Raw genomic sequence first — 18,855 nt, 5'->3', positions numbered from 1 at the left:
CATGCTTCCCTTGCTAAATTTAGCATTTGGCCAGGACAGCCGACGTCAGACGTTGCAGGCGCTAGCGGGAAGCGTCTAGCTTTACCGTATATTAGCGGGTGGAGGCGGTGGTGAGTAGCTACCTTTTTCTGCAACACGTCAGCGGCAGCGGCAACAGCGCGTCACGATGGCAGAACAGCAGCAACGTGACTCGCTCTGCCCACGGTTGATTGATTACCTGGCAATCGTTGGGGCGCGCACGACGGTCGTCGCACGTTCCGGAACTGGCAACGCTGCCCCAGCACCCGGTTCGGGCAGCCAATCATCCGTGCAGGTAAGCAGTCAGGCAAATCGTTGAAGGATATTGCGGATGTACCAGTGTGCTGCTATGTTTGATTTGGCTACTGTTTGTCAATACAGCTACCAGAGCTGTTGCGACGCTACCCACCGATGGACCACGATGACTTCCCTTTGCCGCTGGACATGGTGTACTTCTGCCAGCCGGAAGGATGCGTCAGTGTTGGCTCCCGGCGTACCGGGTCCGCCATCCGGGACACGACCTCCTTCGTGTTTACGCTCACCGACAAAGACTCGGGCAAGACGCGGTACGGCATCTGCGTGAATTTCTACCGTCCGATCGAGAAGTCATTGCCGCGCGTGAGTGTCGGGGCCGGTACGGCCGCTGGCAAGCAGCCCCCGAACTCCTCCCTTCGCCGCGAATCCTGGCGCAAGAGTATGGAGAAAAGCTCCGACTCGGCTTTTTCGAGGTATGCTAAAAACACTGCCGACCATCCGGTTTTACTGCCCTTATTTTACGCAGCAGCTAAGTGATTTTGTTTTTGTTTCTTTTTGTCTGCCACACCCAGTGACTATCGGAGCAGCAACATTGCGCCGAGCGACTCCTCCGACCGGGACTGTCCCAGCCGACGGGATTCCGATCCGCCGAACGCGGGCAACAACTACACCGCTACGCATCAGTCGCTGCTGGGCGTGGTCGGACCGTCCGGCGACTCGGAGTCCGGCGGCAGCCATTCGCCGTCGCCGCGCGCCTCGCGCAAGCGGTCGAAGATCCGCAACCATTCGCTCACCTCGCTCTGCATCCTGTCGCATCATCCATTTTTGACGATCTTCCGCGAGTGTCTGTTCATTCTCAAGCGGCTGATCGACGCGTGCAACGATTCCTGCAGCCCGAAGCGGGTCGGTGCCGCCCGACCGTCCGTGCGCGACAGCGTCTGGAACGTGCTGACCAACCAGGCCTCGGAGTCGACCAGCTCGGTGATACTGCACGATGTGCAGGAGATTGAGACCTGGATCCTGCGGCTGCTGTCCGCGCCGGTCCCTGTGCCTGGGTCGACGCGCGTCGAGGTAGACGTACTGTCCGCTGCACTCTACCAGCCGCTGGTCTTTGCCCTGCCGGATCACACCCGATTCACGCTGGTGGACTTTCCGCTGCATCTGCCGCTCGAGCTGCTCGGTGTCGATACGTGCCTGCGGGTGCTGACGCTCATACTGCTCGAGCACAAAGTAATCATACAGTCGCGCAACTATAACGCGCTCTCGATGTCTGTGATGGCGTTCGTGCATTTGATCTATCCGCTGGAGTACATGTTCCCGGTTATTCCACTGCTGCCGACCTGTATGGGCAGTGCCGAGCAGTTGCTGCTCGCGCCTACACCGTACATTATCGGCCTGCCAGCAACCTTTCTGATGTACAAGAAGAACTTTCGGTGAGTTCCCGCGAGTGTACAGACAGTGCAGGACGGAACAGTACGATTGTGTTGGTATTTGGGTGCGATGATTGCATTTCTTTTTTTTTTTTTGCTTATTTCCACTAGATTGCCGGACGACATTTGGCTGGTTGATTTGGACTCGAATAAGCTAACACCGGCGTCCGGTGATATGGAAGCAATACCAATGTTACCTGAGCCGGAAGGTGGTATACTGAAGAATCACTTAAAACAGGTAACAAACCGCGCGGATGAGTCTACTTCAATAGTTAAAATCTCTTCCAATTCAGAAGCATTCAAAATGCTGACCGAGAGGTGATTTCTTGCGCTGCAGTCTGATAATTAGTGCGTGTTTACTTGATGATCATCCACAGGCCCTCAACTCCATGACATCGGGTAGTCAAACGTCCTCGCTGCCTGTCCGTCAGCAAGCCACGGGCAACGGTCGCGATAGCTTCAGCAGCTCTAACGCCACCACTGGGCTAGCGCTGCAGGCTCCCCAAGCGTCTGCATCGCACGGTTCGAATCACGGTGGTGCCTCGTCGAACGCCGCTATGCCCATGACCGGACTCTCCAGTTCCACGGCCGCCTCCCAACAACCGAGCCCCGTGGGACAGCCGTCGACCGTAAATCCGCTCATCTTCGGTGCCGACGTCGACTCGGTAGACGTGGCGACACGCGTTGCGATGGTGCGCTTCTTTAACTCGCAAAACACACTCGCAAACTTTACCGAACATACGCGAATTCTGCGGCTGTACCCGCGACCGGTTGTCGCCTTCCAGATCAACAGCTTCCTGCGGTCACGGCCGCGCACGTCCGCCTTTCTCAACCGCTTCGCTCGCACCCAGGCCGTTGAGTGGCTGGCCGAGTGGTCGCTAACGCCCTCGAATGTGGCGTTTCTGCGCGTGCAGACAGGCGTGCTAGACCCGGCGCAGGTCGGCGATAAGCCGAAATGGTACGCCCACACTCTTAACCCGATCCGCTTCCAGGTGTGGGACGAGGGCAGCACGCTGAGCGTGGCACTGAAGCGCATGCTGCGTCTCGAGAATCAGCCCACCGATGAGAGTGGTTCCGATTCGGACGGCGCGGACAGTACCAGCTCGTCCTACTCGTCGCTGAGCGACTTTGTGTCTGAGATCGTATCATCGGACCTGTCGCCGAGCCTGCACGAGGTGTACGCCAACCAGCACCATCATCACGTCGCGCCGAAGAACCTGTCGTCCAACCTGGATCCGCGTCTGGTGTATCGGCCGCCGAGCTCGCTGCGCTTTCCGGAAGGTATGCAGCCGCAGCCGCGAGAACCGAGCGGCACGGAGCAGGTAGATTCGGCCGAGTCGACCTCGTCGAGCCAGTCCGATCTCAGCTCGCCCAGCTTCAACCGTGACTCGGAGTTCGAGTTCAACCCGAAGACCCGCAACGAGGTGCACCTGGTCGTGAAGCCGGAGCGCGAGCACGGCAGCTTCGAGAACGAGTCGGACTCCAACTCCACCACCACGCCAAAGACGATCGTATCGAAGGACAGTGGGGGGTCGCACGAGGCCGTCACAGGCGTGAAGCGCACCGGGAAGCTGTCCAAGATTCCTCCACCCATATCGCCGAACTTTGCGCGCCAGCAGAGCGGGGCGAACTTGCTGGCACGCACGTCAAGCTCTGGCTCTACCGGGTCCGGCAGCCATCCGCCGTCGCTTGGATCTGCCGGATCGCAGCGCCAGAGCTCGCAGGGCTCCCTGTTCGAGGTGCTGACCACGCAGGCGAAGGAACTGGTTAGGGAGACGACCCGCCAGAGCAGCCAGGATGGGCTCCTGGCACAGATGGACAAGGTAGAGCGGCATCCAAAAACATATGTCTGTGATATCTAACCCTCCTCCGGGATAGCAGTACTTTAATCGAATTTAATTTACAATTAACTCCCCTTCTCTAACTTTCCCTTCTTTCTATCTTTCTTTCCTTTAACTTGATTCTGTTGCACGCTGTCCCTATTTGTTGTACGTTATCTTCAAAATTCTACCTTTATGGAATGTGTTAAGTTCAAAGTGCAGGCCAAGGAAATAGAAGAAGATCTCAAGATTCTAGCTCCTCTTGAGCAGGTGTGTTTGTTTTCTTTGTTTCACTTTTCATTATTACCATTTCGTTGCCTTCCTATGGGCGCCATTGAACGAACAAGCACACTATGTATCACTCGCTGCAGAAGGTGCGCACTATGATTTTAATGCTATTATTTCGGCAATGCTATTTGCTTCCAGCTTACGTTGCAGGCTAAGAAGGCCGCAGAGGAGGCGTCTAAGCAAGCGCTCGAAGCGTCCAAGCAGGCGGCTGGCGTTAGCAAGAACACCATCGAAGATCTGACCTATGTCGGCAAATCTACCATCGGTGATCTCACTAAATCGGCCAAGGAGGTAGCGGCCAAGAAGGGGCTGCTGCAGCAAGGTACCGGTCCGTACACTGGACCACAATCGCTGAATTCTCCGACCACAAACACGGTGGCGACCACCAACCAGTCGCTATTTTCATCGATCACCAGCGACTTCAACGGTATCGCCCAGTCAACATCCTCAATGTTTTCCGATCTGTTCGGTGGCAAGCAGAAACACCAGCAGCAACAGCAGCATCACCAGCAGCAGCACCAACAGCACCACCAACAGCAGGGAGGCGATTCACATCGTGGGACCAGCATGCTACAGCAACAGCAGCTCAAAATGAAGGAAAAACTATCGTTCGATCCATTTCCCGGCCGCAAGGGGCTGGTGGAGCGAAACCCGCTGATCAAGCACTCTGGCCCAAAGCAAACGAAGGAGGAAATGCAGCGAATACAGAACGCCGAACGATCGACGAGTAACTCGGAAAATCAAACCTTTCTAAAGGATCTGGTCAACCAGGTCCTAGCCGGGGAGGGCGTTGGATGGCTGAAGCTGAACCGACTCAAGAAACTGATGGAGGACGAATCGTATCGTATGCTGGTGCTGGGAAAGCTCAACAGGACGCTAGAGCGAAAGATTGGCCCAGACGACCATATCGACGACGTGGTAAGTATTCGAGTGCGCCGAAATTTGCATTTGGCGGACACATGAACTTCGGCTTTTAATTCGGCGCATATCTTTTTGGATCAGTGCATATCGAAAGCAGTGTACAAAGGAACGCTCAAGTGTTTGTTGGCGATAACGCACGGGCTGGAGCACACGATAGGGAACTTTGGTCTCGGCGGGATGGCGTCCGTGTTTCAAATGATGGAAATCGCTCACACGCACTACTGGAGCAAGGATTTAAGTGAAGGTGCGGGTTCCGAGATGTCTGCCAGCTTGCTGTCCAGCCAGGTACGGGCCATGTGAAGGAGAGAAAGGGGGTGATACTATCTTGCCTGTGTTTTGTAAACAAGGACCTTCTAAACATTGACTCTACTTTATTTACCTTGCTCATCCACTACCAGAGCGTAAGTCCGATGGGCAGTCGGGAGAACCTAAGGTCACCCCAAAGCCCCACGGAGCTGTCGGATTGGATGCTGGGTGGCTCTCGCAAAAGCTCCAGTGCTAACAACGACCATATCGCCCTCTCGCGTCACCCGTCGGAGAACGAGCAGGAGAACCAATCTACGTCGGAAATGTTCAAAGACATGCTGTCCCTGAAACGGAATGTGTTGTTCAACAAGCTGACATCCTTTGAGTCGGAGGTAGGTGCATCACTTGCAACGCTAGTTGGTTTATTTATTTCTTGGTATTTTCTTCAAACTTCTTCGAAACAATTCACTCCGACTTCTAATAATGATCTGATGTGGTTACATTAACTTTCTTGTCAATATCTGCATAAATCATTTCAATCTTTGCCGTTGGCGGATTGGCCATTCCTAATTTATATTCCTTTCCAATTTCAAAATATCTCAGATTCACTAGAAAACTAACATCCTTTGTCAACTGTCCAATATTTCGGAGCAGTGAACAAAGCATTTTTGTAAGCTCATGAAGCTCATTAACAGAGTTTTGTTTATGTAGCTCGACGCCTTAGTCGCCAATACCGTACCTAGTAGGAAAATTTGATCCTCAAGCCACGTTCACTGTTGTTCGACTTTTTGTTTTCGTTTTGTTGTATTATAGTACAATCTGATCCTAATCGGAATGCCCTGAAACGTACCTTTATGTGTGTTCGATAGTTATGTTTGTGTTTTGTTTGGCTCTATGTTAGTTTGGATTTGTTTTCGACCAGAAAAAAAAATGCGATACCATTTCGGTCCGATCTGTCCTTGCCGCTCACCATCCATTAACTTATCCTCAGATCCCTTTCGAGCAGTATATTCGCTTCTCTACATCTCTATGTGTACGCTTGAAATTTGTGTCTCCTCGCCTTTTACAACACAGGGTAGCATTGCGATGCAAGATTCATCTGGGACATTATCTGTCGCTAGTGACGTTTTGCCGCAACAGCAATCCGGTGACTTTTTGGCTACCTCTATCTCTTGCCGTTCGACGGTGTCGGATACCGAGTATGAGAAAGTAAGTATTGGGAGGGAATGCCCCGCTGATAGTGAGACTATCCGAACTCCAAGAAGTTTTTTTGTTTGCCAGTTACTAACTTTCCGTTACACGTTATAAGATTTTGTTTTTTTTTGTGTATGTGCGTGTGTGCGTATGTGTGCGTGTGTGTGTCTGTGTTTGTGTACGTTGAACCTCTGAGTATGCATGTCTGTCAACTGTGAACTTCTTCAGTCATGGTGTACGTTTCTTTTAGCTTTCCTCACTTACTCATGGGTTTGCCGCATGAGTAACTTTGCTAGGGCGTGGAAAGCTCCGTAGCTTAGCAGGATGGTACACGGCATTAACGGGTTTTTACGACGGTCGGTTTTGCTCGATCTACTTCCAGTTTCCGAAAAGCTCCACCCTGAAGGACGCGAAAAAGATGGCGGGTGGTATATTTTCCGGCAAGTCATCACTAAGTGCGGGCTTTCGCTACACTGGCGGCAGCCTAATTCCGTCGTCCGGGTCGCCTTCGCCGGATGCGCCCCGGGTGTATCTGTTCGAGGGGCTGCTAGGTAAGGATCGGTCCAGCATCTGGGACCAGATGCAGTTCTGGGAAGACGCGTTCCTGGACGCGGTCAGCCAGGAGCGGGACATGATCGGCATGGATCAGGGACCGGGCGAGATGATGGAGCGCTACAAGGCGCTGTCCGAGTCGGAGCGCAAGCGACTCGAGCACGATGAGGACCGGCTGCTGTCCACGATGCTGTACAATCTGACAGCAATTCTGGTAATGCTGAATGTACACAAGCTGGAAATCAAGAAAAAAGTACGGCGACTGCTAGGCAAGAGCCACATAGGGTTCATTTACTCGCAGGAGGTGAACCTGCTGCTCGATCAGATTAATAATCTGGTAAGTAAAGTGCAGGATGTAGACCCCCACAACAACACCTGCCCAGCAGTAGAGAGAGTCCATGAATATCTCCCAATGTGGTGTGGAACTTATCCCTGTCTTTCCTACGTCACAGCATGGTAATGACATCGATCTGAAGCCGCTGGGATCCCGTTTGCTGCACCGGCAAAGCTTCACCGTACACCAGGGCATCGATGCGAGCGGATCGCTCCGCTTCATTGAAGTGCGTGACGACGGACTGGTGCTGCGTTCGGTGAACGGTAGCATCACCGAGCGATGGTGGTTCGAGCGGCTAGTCAACATGACCTACTCGCCGAAAACGAAGGTGCTGTGCCTGTGGCAGCGTAACGGGGGCCAAACGCAGCTGCACAAGTACTACACGCGCAAGGTAAGTTTTGCCCCAGGTCCGACACACCGACACACGGCACCGCCATTAACCTACCTGCCTACTGCTCAATCCTGGGACGCACAGTGCAAGGAGCTGTACAACTGCATCAAGGAGTCGATGGAACGCAGCGGCTGCGCCGGCCAGGCCCCCGAGCTGGGAGGCGAGTTCCCGGTGCAGGACATGACGACCGGCGAGGGCGGTCTGCTCCAGGTGTGCCTTGAGGGCGTCGGACTGTTGTTTGCGAACAGCAAGGTAAGCCCGATGTTACTCGTTTGCTAATCCAGCCAATCACCCACCCCTACTTACCCCACCCATCTGTTAGTTACGTCCGAACTGAATGTTCTTTCCTAGCTTGTACTCTTTTGGTTTGACCTTCGTTTTCCGTTCATCATCCTATCTTCATAAATGCATTGTCTACACTCGTACCTACCGAAATGATTGCGTACCTCCGATCTGTTATACCGTTTCGTATCGTTCAGAGTGGTTGCGGTAAACGCTGAGAATAGTGTCGGCAGGCTAGTGTCGCTCGTTGTCGCAGTGCAGTATGAATAGCAACACGTCTCTTAGCACACTCGTTCATCTCGCGTGCGCGCGCTCGCTCTGTACATCTTCCTTCCTTTGCTGCCCTGCTGTATAACCGTTGCTCGCGCAACGGCTGTTTCGATGTAGTTAGCTACAATTTACCTGCAAGGGACGTGTCATCCAGCTAGCAATCTGTTGTACAACCCAAACGGTCGCTGAGTTTTGCCATTCGCGTTCAACCTATAGTATCTAACCTATAGCCTATTTTTTTTTTGCCTAATATTCCATTTCGATGGGATTGCCTGCAAAAGCAATGGAGGTGGGAGACTTTAAACGCAATACTCACTGCTACCTGACATGATTGAAACCCGGAGATAGAGCAAATATGAAAGCGTGTAGTAAGCGTCCCGAATAAGCATACAATGTTCACTGTTATACTTTATTCCGTTTTCGCTGTGCGATTATAGTTCGGTTTTACAGTCGTTTCGTTTATTTGAACTGTTTCAGTTTCGGTTGAGTTTGCTTGCGTACTGACACGGTTTTGATTTTGATTTGTTTTTATTTGTTATTCCTCGTTTTAATTTTTATTTTCGTTTGACCGGCGAAGGTACTGCTCAGAATGAGCTGTTACTACAAACGTATCAAGGACCTTCTCCAGTGGGCGGCTCGGAAGCCTAGCAATGAAGAGCTTTGTCCCCGAATCTCTACGCGGCCCCTATTCAACCCTTGCTCGTGTGTACCTGTTGCGTATAATGTTTGATTACCGGTTCAGAATCTATCCCCCCCCAAACAACCCGAACGATATAAGCACAACTTGCGTGTAGATGTCAACGTTTTGTATGTTTAACCGACCTTCTTTTGGTTTCCCTTTCCTTTCTATATCTTTAGCATTGATATATTCCAGCTCTTATTACGCATGTCTTTCGTTCGTTTTCCACTAACTAGCTCTCTTACTGCTGTGAGATATCCTCCCAGTTACTGTGCAGCCAAACCGAATCTAGAGTAATGATGTACGAATGTGTGCAAGGTCGATAGAGAACTCCTGTCTCTAATCCATTACTCTAGGTTATCCTTGCAATTCTGCGTCCATTGTTGAACCGACAGTAGCTTTTACCACGCAGACCCTTCACACAATGTGCTGTATCTCCGTATCTGCCAAACATTGCCCTGTACCTTCAGGGTGCAATCCTGATACCTTACTGCTAGCCGTGCTCTCCACACCATTAGTGTGTGTATCTATATATTTGTATTCCACCTGTAGTAGTTACTTCCCCCCAAATCCAATACTAATCAGACGCATTGTTTCGGATGGTTTGTTATCCATCGGAGGATATTGAAACATAAATCGAATTATTTAAAAGGACAAAATAGCGATAGAAGTAAAGAGATATAGAAAGAGAGGCAAAACAAAATTAAAGCGTGTCCGAAAGATAGTTATATTATTGTATTTTTTTAAATATATTTTCTCAACGTATTACCATTTCTATCGTCGCTTACCTGCATATGTTTATGACAGCTAGTGCATTTTAAGCTATTTTTACTAAGCGCACGCACACCGATGAAGTGTATTGTATTCGTTTTTTCGTTACATTCTTCCATTCGATCTCGTTTTCTCTTCCAATCGTGTTTGAGACCAATTTTTCTACTGCCAATGCCATTCAACGCCTTTGCTTTCATCATTTGATTATCAATTTCCGGTACCCAGGTATTCAGGAGCACAATAAGAGTGCCAATGTAAGAGTGCGGAATGTTTAAGAAAATTCAAAAACCTAATCGAATAGGGGTACAATACTATCGTACATCCAAACTCAACGTATTCTCTGTGTTCCAACGTTTACTAGCTAATGCATTTACGCATTGTAATGCGTATTTCGTCTTAAATTCAATTATTTTTGTTTGTATATTTATTTATAATTGATCGTCTGTATCGATGGGTTTCACAACATGTTTTTTATTGTTTGAATACCAGGGAAGGACACAAATGATACCCCCTTTTTGGCTAGCTAGTATTTTAGCGCCTTCAGTAACAACCGAACGTATTAGGAATGAGATATCGATAGGGTTTTTGTATTTTTGTTTGTTATTTTGTTCTAATAATGTTTGTTCACTGCATCGTAAAGTAATTTCTCTTTTTTTTTTAATTCTCCCTAAACATGCGAATATTGTGCGCAAGATTTTCAAAGAACTAGGAAAAAAGATTGAAAACCATTGTTTACGTCTTGCTCTTGACATTTCATTTATTTCTTACCAATCGTGGCAGTCGCAAGCAAACTCCCCGAACAACTGTTCGACGCAATCGACGCTAGAATTGTTCGTATGTGTATGCTCTTTTGACGAGCGACTTTGTATACTAACATCCACCTGTCCCCCATTTATTTTTCTAAACTGAATGTTTTCTTTTATTCGTTTAACTTTTACCACCATCGTTTCAAAATTGTTTCACCACTCCGCGTCAACAAATAAGCAAACAAATTAAGGCACTCGGTGCTTCGGCTGAGTGAGGAAAACGATACAAATTCAAAAGACTTTTGAGATGGTCCTTGGGTGTACGCGGTTTCATTTTCTGTTCACTGATCTCTACTGTGTTTGCGTTACTTTCCGTTCGTCTCTGGTTTTGTTTTGTTTTGTTTTTTTATTTTAGCTCGTCTGTTTGTTTTTATTTTCGGTTAATGTTTCGATTTGGTCTATTTGCTTTCGATTCAACATGTAACCTTTTTACCGCTGTCAACCTACTTGAAAACGTGTATTTTCCGTTGAACAACTACATTCCATGAATATCATTTTCGCCCCGCTCCTACTCTTATTGGAAGAACGATTTTGCTTGAAAAAAAAAACTACTCAGAATAGAAACAACAATTCCACGGATCCGTAGATAGAGCGATGAATCATGTTAGCCAGCTGTTTAGTAACCGTTCCCACCCCCAGTGAGGGTTTATCGTTTTGATCATCCTCTCAGCTAGTCCCATCTGCTCATGTATACTACTCCCCCTCGACAAACCAATGTAGAGTATAAAATAATTTGAAACTGCATCAACATAAACAAAACAATACGGAGCCATTGATTAACGAACTTCACTAATCATTATTTTCTTACCTTTCTCTTTTATTCCTCCCGTTTGAACTGTCGAATATCATCTCATGACGATTTCGATACCGTAAATGAACAAAAAAAAAAACAAACCGTTGCATTTGTAACTTGCCCGTGTCACCGTACTAATGAACTGAAATGTCAATCGTATTTATATATATTCAAAAAAATGACAAAAAAAAACATGAAACACCTCGAATACATAAATCTGGATCATTTTCAAACATTTACAATACTCATTTGCTGGAAAGGATTTTGAGGTACAGTTACTTTTTTCTACTTTACTGTTATGTAATAAGCGAGACATTTGCTACAAAAAAACCAAACTTCTCCACACTATTCACTCACAATTTACACGCAAAGCCCTCCTCCCAAAAAAAAAAAAAAGAACAAACAGGAAAATTATGTTTAAAACAAATTACCACCTGTCCCTCCCCCCACCCAAACAAAAAAAACCTCCACAACATCAACAATGTAGGCCATTATCGGATTGTTGCTGTTTATATGTACGTTGTATACTTTTTCTGTTACTGCTTCATTATGGATAAGTTTCAGTCCCAACATTTGTCCTGCTCCAGTTTGCTCTCTCCCGCAACACGAGATTAGCTCAGCGTTTTGATTTTCCATCACGACACGCCTGACACCACCCGTCTTGCTCTTGCTGGATGGCACACACACACACACACACACACACACACACACGCGCTACTCCTCTCGTCGGTACCAAGGCCAAAAATGGCTTGTACCACCAACACCATCACCACCAGCTATTGCTACTAGGGCCAAGTTTCCAGAACTTGACCGGTTCTATGCATCCCAAACCCCGCTATCCAGCTCCTTCCCAGGATCTAGATTGGTTTTGCCAAGTTTTGTGTTGTCGGTTTTTTGTTTTCGATTTTTTTTGTTTTTAGCCACCTTCCCCAACCAGTTAGCCGAGTAGTGGAAGTTGCTGTGCCATTTTGTGCTTCACCTAAACCAAATCTTGTGTTGCTCGCGTTTTTTTAAAACGATCGATGTAATGTTATGTATCGCATTTACATGCTCCTCAAAATTGCCATCAATTGCCATCTGTTCATTTATCATAATAAACTAAAAAAAAAAAACAAATCGCCCCCGCCCCAGTATTAACAATTCCACCAGAAAACACATACAGGCAAGGAGAGAGAAAGCGAGAGACACTTTGAGGGAAAAATGAAAGAGAGAGAGAAAGAGTAAGGTAGTGAACTAGAAGTACAGAAATTGAAGTACGAGCGCGAAATATAAACCTATGGCGTTTAAGTTGTTCGCACTCGTTACCCAGTTCTCGCCATTACACGAGACCAGCAAAAGTGAAAAATTCATCCCAGTTTTCTAGCAGCTATCTCTGTTTTAGTATTTTGTAACTACTTTTTTAGTTGTTAGCTCTTAGACAATTGTTGCCGTCGCATTCATTGTAACGTTTTCGATTTGTTTGTTTGTTTGTTTGTTTTTTTTTTTGTTACATTTACCAATTCTCGCCATTAGTATACTTATGTTTTTGTTTGTTTGTTTGTTTTCAAAACATTGGAAAGTAAAAGCTAAAATGCGAAATGTGTTTGCCATTCTTGTTTTTTTTTTCTTCTTCTGTTCTCTCTCTTCTATTATTTCCTCTGTAAGCTTCTTGTTAGTACGTTCTTTCGTATTCCTCATTACCCATTTCCCTGTCTTACTTAGTGTATTTTATTGAACGCGCTTAGTAAGTCTAGCAAACAAAACCTGGATTGAAATATAGTCATTTTTCTTGGTTTGTTTATGCTTTTTTTTTAATCGTTTCTCATTTACATCGTATCACAACTGGTACACCTTTGCATGCTTCTCCCTTTTATTGCCACTCTTACCATAAGACATGATTTTTAGAGTGTTTGCGCGCTCCCCTGCTAACCGAACTGTGTCGTTGATTGGGTTTTCGATTGTAACATCAAACGCTAGTTGTGTTTTAGTTTGTTTTGATTTTTATATACTTGCTGTACCAAATGTGTTTATCATGTTTCCGAACTCCGTTTTCTGTTTACCCACCATTTGTAGATCGCTCACCGATGTCACACTATAGCTCTATGCAGCTATCATTTTCCTGTTTTACCATTTGAACTTTTCACAGCAATGCCGTTTTTTTAGTTTTGAATTCCTTTTTGGTTACCTTTTTTTTTTGGTTTCTCCTTAACTTCTTACTGTTTTCTTTTGAAACAATTTGGTTTTGAAATTAATACTGTACGTTTCGACTTTCGAGTACTTTGTTTTCCTATTTTCCTTTTTTTGTATATGTCGAGTAAAACAAAAACAACACAATTGAAGCAAAACTACTGTTTAGTTTCTAGTGCCGATCGTTTTCGAAGACCATCTCACAAGTAAATTTGTTTGTATTTGATAATCTTCTCCCCTACCCCCCCCCCCCCCCCCCCCCTTTTCCCACAATTTCGCCATAATGGACATGTGTTTTATCAAGTGGTGTTAATTGATATCTTTATATGTTCGTAGGCCAATTTTAATGCGCATCTTCTTTAGCTCATCAATATATTCGATACCGTGCATATATATACATAGATGTTATACATAGACACCTAGAGTTTTGCCACCATCATTGCTCTTAGCCGCGCTCTAACACGCGTGTCATAGTCAACCGCAAGCAAACAAACAAACAAAAAAAAACAGAAAAAAAACAATTGGAAGTTACGTTTCGTACATTAGTTTCATGCACTTTTCTGTTCCATTGTTTGTTCTTTCTTCTCAATATGTTTTGTTGTACATCCTTGTAGCTTTTATTCGTTTGTTTTTTTTTTGTGTACCATTACGCACACGGGTAGCATAAGCTAGTTATGCGGCCACACCATCTCTGCTCCATACCATTGTACTACAAAACGCTCATTTTGCCGGTAGTTGCGTAGGTCATTCGGGGTTGTTTCTTTTTTTTTTTCTTTCTCTCCGATCTTGTTACGATGCAAGTTGCGTTACGTTTTTGTTTTGTTTTCTCTCTGTTTTCAGTTTCTATGTTAAGTTTTTCCATGTTTTCTCGTGCTCGTGGTTAACTATTTTGCTTCGAAGCTAGAACTATAGAATGCTGATGGTAGCAGTTTTAGTAGTAGTTTGCTTTGTTTATTTTATTTTTTTTTGTTTAGTAACAAAAACAAACCGTGTCGTATTACAACAGAGCCAATCATTAGACAACTTTTTTTTAGTATTCCTCCAACAACAACAAAAAAGTAGACTTTAGAGATCGTACAGAACCACCAAAAACGGCGGAAGAAACCATCGCTGAGCGACCTTCTTTGCTAGTTGATGCCGTTCTTTTTCCCACGTTCAAACCTGTATGCCTGCATAAGCGAATTACACACCATCTATACCATATATACAAACACGCACACGTTTGAAGCGATCTACATCGACTGAAAGGACGCGCAATGGTTTGCGATTGAAATGTATCGCAGTGTGAATGGTACGGCTTTTTTTTTTTTTATGGCAACCTTTTCGAAAATCCAACCTGTGTACCATCGCATTCATGTGAAGGCGGAAACATTTCAATCGCAACGACCCTACGACCCAGTGATGACTGACTCTACCGTACTGTATTGAAGTTTTGATTAGTGTTAGATAGTGCACACAGCACACAGAGCACACACACACATATACTAGTAAAACATATACACCAACACAGACAGAGAAATGCGCGCGCGCGCGCGCCCAGAAACAAAAACTCGCGCAAGAAGTACCAGAGCTAGTAGTACAGGCATGGCCAACTAACATGCGTTCTTTATTCTCTTGCATCGTTCGACGGAATCCGCCGACCATTCTGTCCCTCGTTGTGGCCACCAATTTTCCGCCATTCGGTGTACATGGTTAGTTCTTCATCCGGCTTAATCATATACGGAAGTGCTTCACACAGAAAGGTGGCGTGTTCATTCTGGAGGAGTACAGTAAGTATCTTGCGGCCCGCCAATTATTGTGGTTTTCTTTGCTCTGCATTCTGAATTTTTCCCATATCTCTCTCCACCTCGTTTGCAGATCCCAAAACAAGACTTATTATTCAACGAAAATACAAATCCGCCATGGTAAGTTCGATACATCCCGCTTTAAGGGGGTCAGTTGAATGTATTAAATAAAAAGGTATAGATTAGTAATGGGAAAAGCGAAGTTTTGTTCGGAATCGATTCCGCCTAGCTCCTTATTTTCCAGAATCGATTCCGGATAGTAGGTCCGGAATCAGTTTCTGGTACCGGCTTGGGAATCAGTTCCGGAATCTGCTCCGGAATCGGCTTCGGAATCGGAATTGATTCCGGAACTGGAATCGGCTCCGGAATCGGATTCGGAATCGGCTGCGGAATCGGATTCGGAATTGATTCTGATATCGGATTCCGAATTTATTCCGGAATCGGATTCGGAGTTGATCCCGGAACCGGAATCGCATTTGATTCCGGAAACGGAATCGGAATCGGCTCCGAGAATGGTTTCGATTTCGAGCTCCCACCACTAGTATAAATGTACCTGTGGAGGTGGTTGTACCAAAAGTATTTGCAGTACACTGATGTTTGTGCCATGTGCCACGATAATTTGGAAGCAATTAAGTTATGTATGTTAGTATGAAGTTTTCGCTGGACTTTCATAAAGCCATTCCGTTACGTTGAGATCGCAAAATTTCTGAAAGCCCCTGGATTCCCTAAGGAAACTTGTATCTTTCTGAACTCTGAAAATGTCTAACGAATTACTTTCTTTTTTTTTCACCAAAACTTTATGACATTTTTAGCATTTGCTGAACATGCTCTGTCATTGCACTGTTGTCCTATTTTATCAATTATTGGTGTTATTTACAATAGGGCACAGTAAACAACAAAAAAATCCATTCCGGAAAAAAATTCTGAATATGTCCACGGTGGACGGTTTTCACAATAAATCCTTTTCATGTTTATAATTGACAGAATGACAAAGGCAAAGGCATTCACAAATATCCAACTGAATGAGATACTTCAAATCAAACCCACCCTTACAGATCTGAGTTCACTACAGTCATTACGCAGTGCCACATTCAATTTTGTATTACACATGAATTACCACTGAATTATGCCAAAATACGATAGTATCAGAGTAATCCTCGCAATTCTTATCAAACCATCTTGAAAGCTCAATTCCATTTCCATTATTTAGTTTATTATGATTCTTAGAGTATAGGAATCCAATACGATTAAATTGATATGCTATAGGAGTCACAAAAATGGATTATTTCATGTATTTGTTTTTTTCTTTTCATGGTATGAATTGTTGTGCTTAGAAAGGTATAGCATATTTAAAATGTTAAATGTTAAAATATGCATATATTTTTCTTATTGATACGTTAACCCCCATTATCTGAATTACTACCAATTGCACTACTATTGGCACATTTATCCTAACAAACACCAAACAATAGAGTATATCGAACTGTTACAGGTGGAATGTTTTAAAACCATCCACCTGTTATTATCGCACAAACAGGATACTAAATATCGAAATAAATAGCATTCTCCGCACTGCACGCGTAACCAGATGCATAACAATTTAAAAAAAATGTATCTAAAGATGTTCCATGCGACAAAGGCAATAGTTAGTTTGTTTAAGACAGCTCTCACTGTGGAACCTGTTTGAATGCAACAGCAAAACACAGTCACACCCTGCCTACCGTAAGCCGGTTCGACCGGTCAATTGGGCCATAAACCATCGGTGCTAAAATAGTGCCAACTTCTCCGATAGGTCAATCTCAAAGCTACTCATCTGATGGTGACGTAATAGCGAGGTGACCAATTGTGCATAGTGCTTGTGCGCCGCTTGCCTTTATGTGAGCTCCCGAAAAAGTACTAATAATTTCGGGCTTTCCACTCGCTACTCATTGCAGGCCGACCAGATATGCTACGCCGTGCTGTGTGTTTTCTCGTACATTGCGGCGGGCCAGGAGCAGACCAAGCAGCAGCAGGGTGCAGCGGCGAAAGGGGCTGGGACAGCGGGACCACAGCACGTACCGGTACCGACCATGCAGCTATCGCCCTCCTCCAAACCGTCGCAAACGCAACACCAACAGCCGCCCCAGCCGCAACAGCAGCAGCAGCAGCACCAGTCGCAGAAAATTCAACAGACGCATCTTCCACAGCAAAGCTCGCCCAAGCTGAAGACGGTCGTTGGCAAACCGATCAGCCCTAAGCAGTCGGCACCAACGATCCAGCCACCGGCAGCGCATGCTGCGGCTCCATCACCGGCCCCGATGCAAGCACAATCGCAACCGGCCCAAACGCTTCCGAAGAGCACACCGCCCACGCCGCAGCCCGAGCCGGCCAGCCTGGACCGCGTCAAGCCGCCCACGGTGCCGGCCCGTCCGAAGGTCACCACGGCCGGCTCCGTGACCAGCAGCCCGCCGGCAACCAAGGCACCGGTCCTGGTGTCGAACCGTGGCCCCCCGCCTGCCATACCGCCCCGCACCAGCCTGTCGCAGCGTTCCGACTCGGTGTGCAGTGCGTCCGGCCACCAGCAACCGCTGCAGCGCCAGTACTCCGCCATCGAGCCGTCCTCGTCCGGGCGCTCGGCGGCCGCCAAACCGTTCCCGTTCCGCTCGCTGCAGAAGCAGTCGACGGATGCTGGCGGTAGCAAGGCGGGGCAGGAGTAGGCTAAGCGCGGATGGCTAGTAGATGTCTGGGAAATGGGACAATCTTTGCGTCGGCGGTAGTAAGCCGTCGTTTGCAAACGCATGGCGCATCCATTGGGCGCATTTGGGCGCGCGTACCACTAGAACACAACGATCGAAACGCTAGCCAGGATGAGGATTCAATGAGGTTCGCTAAATGTCAAACCAGAGAAGAGCAGAAACAGAGAGAGAGAGAGGAGAGAGAGAGGGAAACAATAGATGAAGGAAGTGTTATCCACTGGACATGGAGTATCAAATAGCATAGTTCAATCAATAATTAGCAACAGATGTATAGACCCCAACACGACACATGGGTATTGCGTGCTGTTAAAAGTAAGCTTTAAATGCCACAAACCCCTCCGGGTAGGATGTAACGAGCGGGTCTCGCTTCTAGGTGTTTCAGTTCCGTCGATTTGCCTGTTTGCTGTGTTTTGTCTGTGGCAGTGCTGTAAACCGTTATTGTGTTACTGTTGTCCGCCCTGGTTTTTGGTTCCTACTGTGAGATGCTTTCCCTGTGCACAAATCGTTATTTATAGATCTATATACATATATTAACAAGATTGGTATGCGCGTCCGAGCAGGACACATTCGCTGATAGTGTGATAACAAAGACATACAATGTACGAAAGTAGGAATAGAAGAGTACTGCCAGAGTTCGAGCCGTCTAGGTCGGCGGTAAATGCCACAGAGCGGGCACAATGTAAGCCATTTGCAGCCGATCGAAGGCATCGAAAGAACCCCAACGTCGCATCAGTCGTTGCGCTTACGTTTAAGTTGACCCTTTAAGCTTTAACACTACACATACAAATATACATATATATATCACGAATGGCGGCACAACAGCAAGCACCCGCTCTCTATATTACTGTTTTACATTGTTGAAGCATGTTAGACGAAGTGGCAGCCGTGTGCAGCAGTTACATCCCCGCCCACCACCAGCTCCCCCGAATCCTAGTGTAGTTCCGCCAGTGTGATAGCAACCTAGACGCGTTAGCGACCACAAGAGCAATACAAACTTTCTAGAGCAAACAGATGAAGCAACAAAACAAAACAAAAACGAGACACCGGGAAGGAAAAAAGTGTAAAATTAGCGCATCAAATATATATAGATATGGCGACGCGTACACCTGTCACCAACAAC

The 18,855-nt window shown here is 46.6% G+C and overlaps 1 protein-coding gene across 5 annotated transcripts; it reads left to right on the top strand.

Moving 5' to 3' along the window:
* Positions 1-103: 103 nt before the first annotated feature.
* LOC1272439 (MAP kinase-activating death domain protein) lies at positions 104-18,855 on the top strand. Of its 5 annotated transcripts, XM_061652950.1 has the most exons (16): positions 104-313; positions 400-746; positions 846-1,706; positions 1,815-1,941; positions 2,081-3,526; positions 3,734-3,793; positions 3,950-4,729; positions 4,814-5,017; positions 5,131-5,370; positions 6,053-6,187; positions 6,555-7,061; positions 7,177-7,449; positions 7,534-7,701; positions 14,913-14,985; positions 15,074-15,120; positions 16,935-18,855. In XM_061652950.1, exons 1-16 carry the CDS (start codon positions 167-169, stop codon positions 17,694-17,696), a joined length of 6,177 nt encoding a protein of 2,058 aa, XP_061508934.1. In that variant the 5' UTR covers positions 104-166; the 3' UTR covers positions 17,697-18,855. The 5 variants fall into 5 exon arrangements, 4 of the variants coding, with proteins under 4 accessions (XP_061508934.1, XP_061508935.1, XP_061508936.1 ...); XR_009765659.1 differs by lacking the exon at positions 16,935-18,855 and having other exon boundaries at positions 11,971-14,985; positions 15,074-15,121; XM_061652951.1 differs by lacking the exon at positions 3,734-3,793.

Source organism: Anopheles gambiae, chromosome X, assembly GCF_943734735.2.
Source record: "Anopheles gambiae chromosome X, idAnoGambNW_F1_1, whole genome shotgun sequence".
Lineage (NCBI taxonomy): Eukaryota > Metazoa > Arthropoda > Insecta > Diptera > Culicidae > Anopheles > Anopheles gambiae.
Note: the sequence above shows the minus strand (reverse complement) of the source record. Positions and strands in the feature narration are given on the sequence as shown.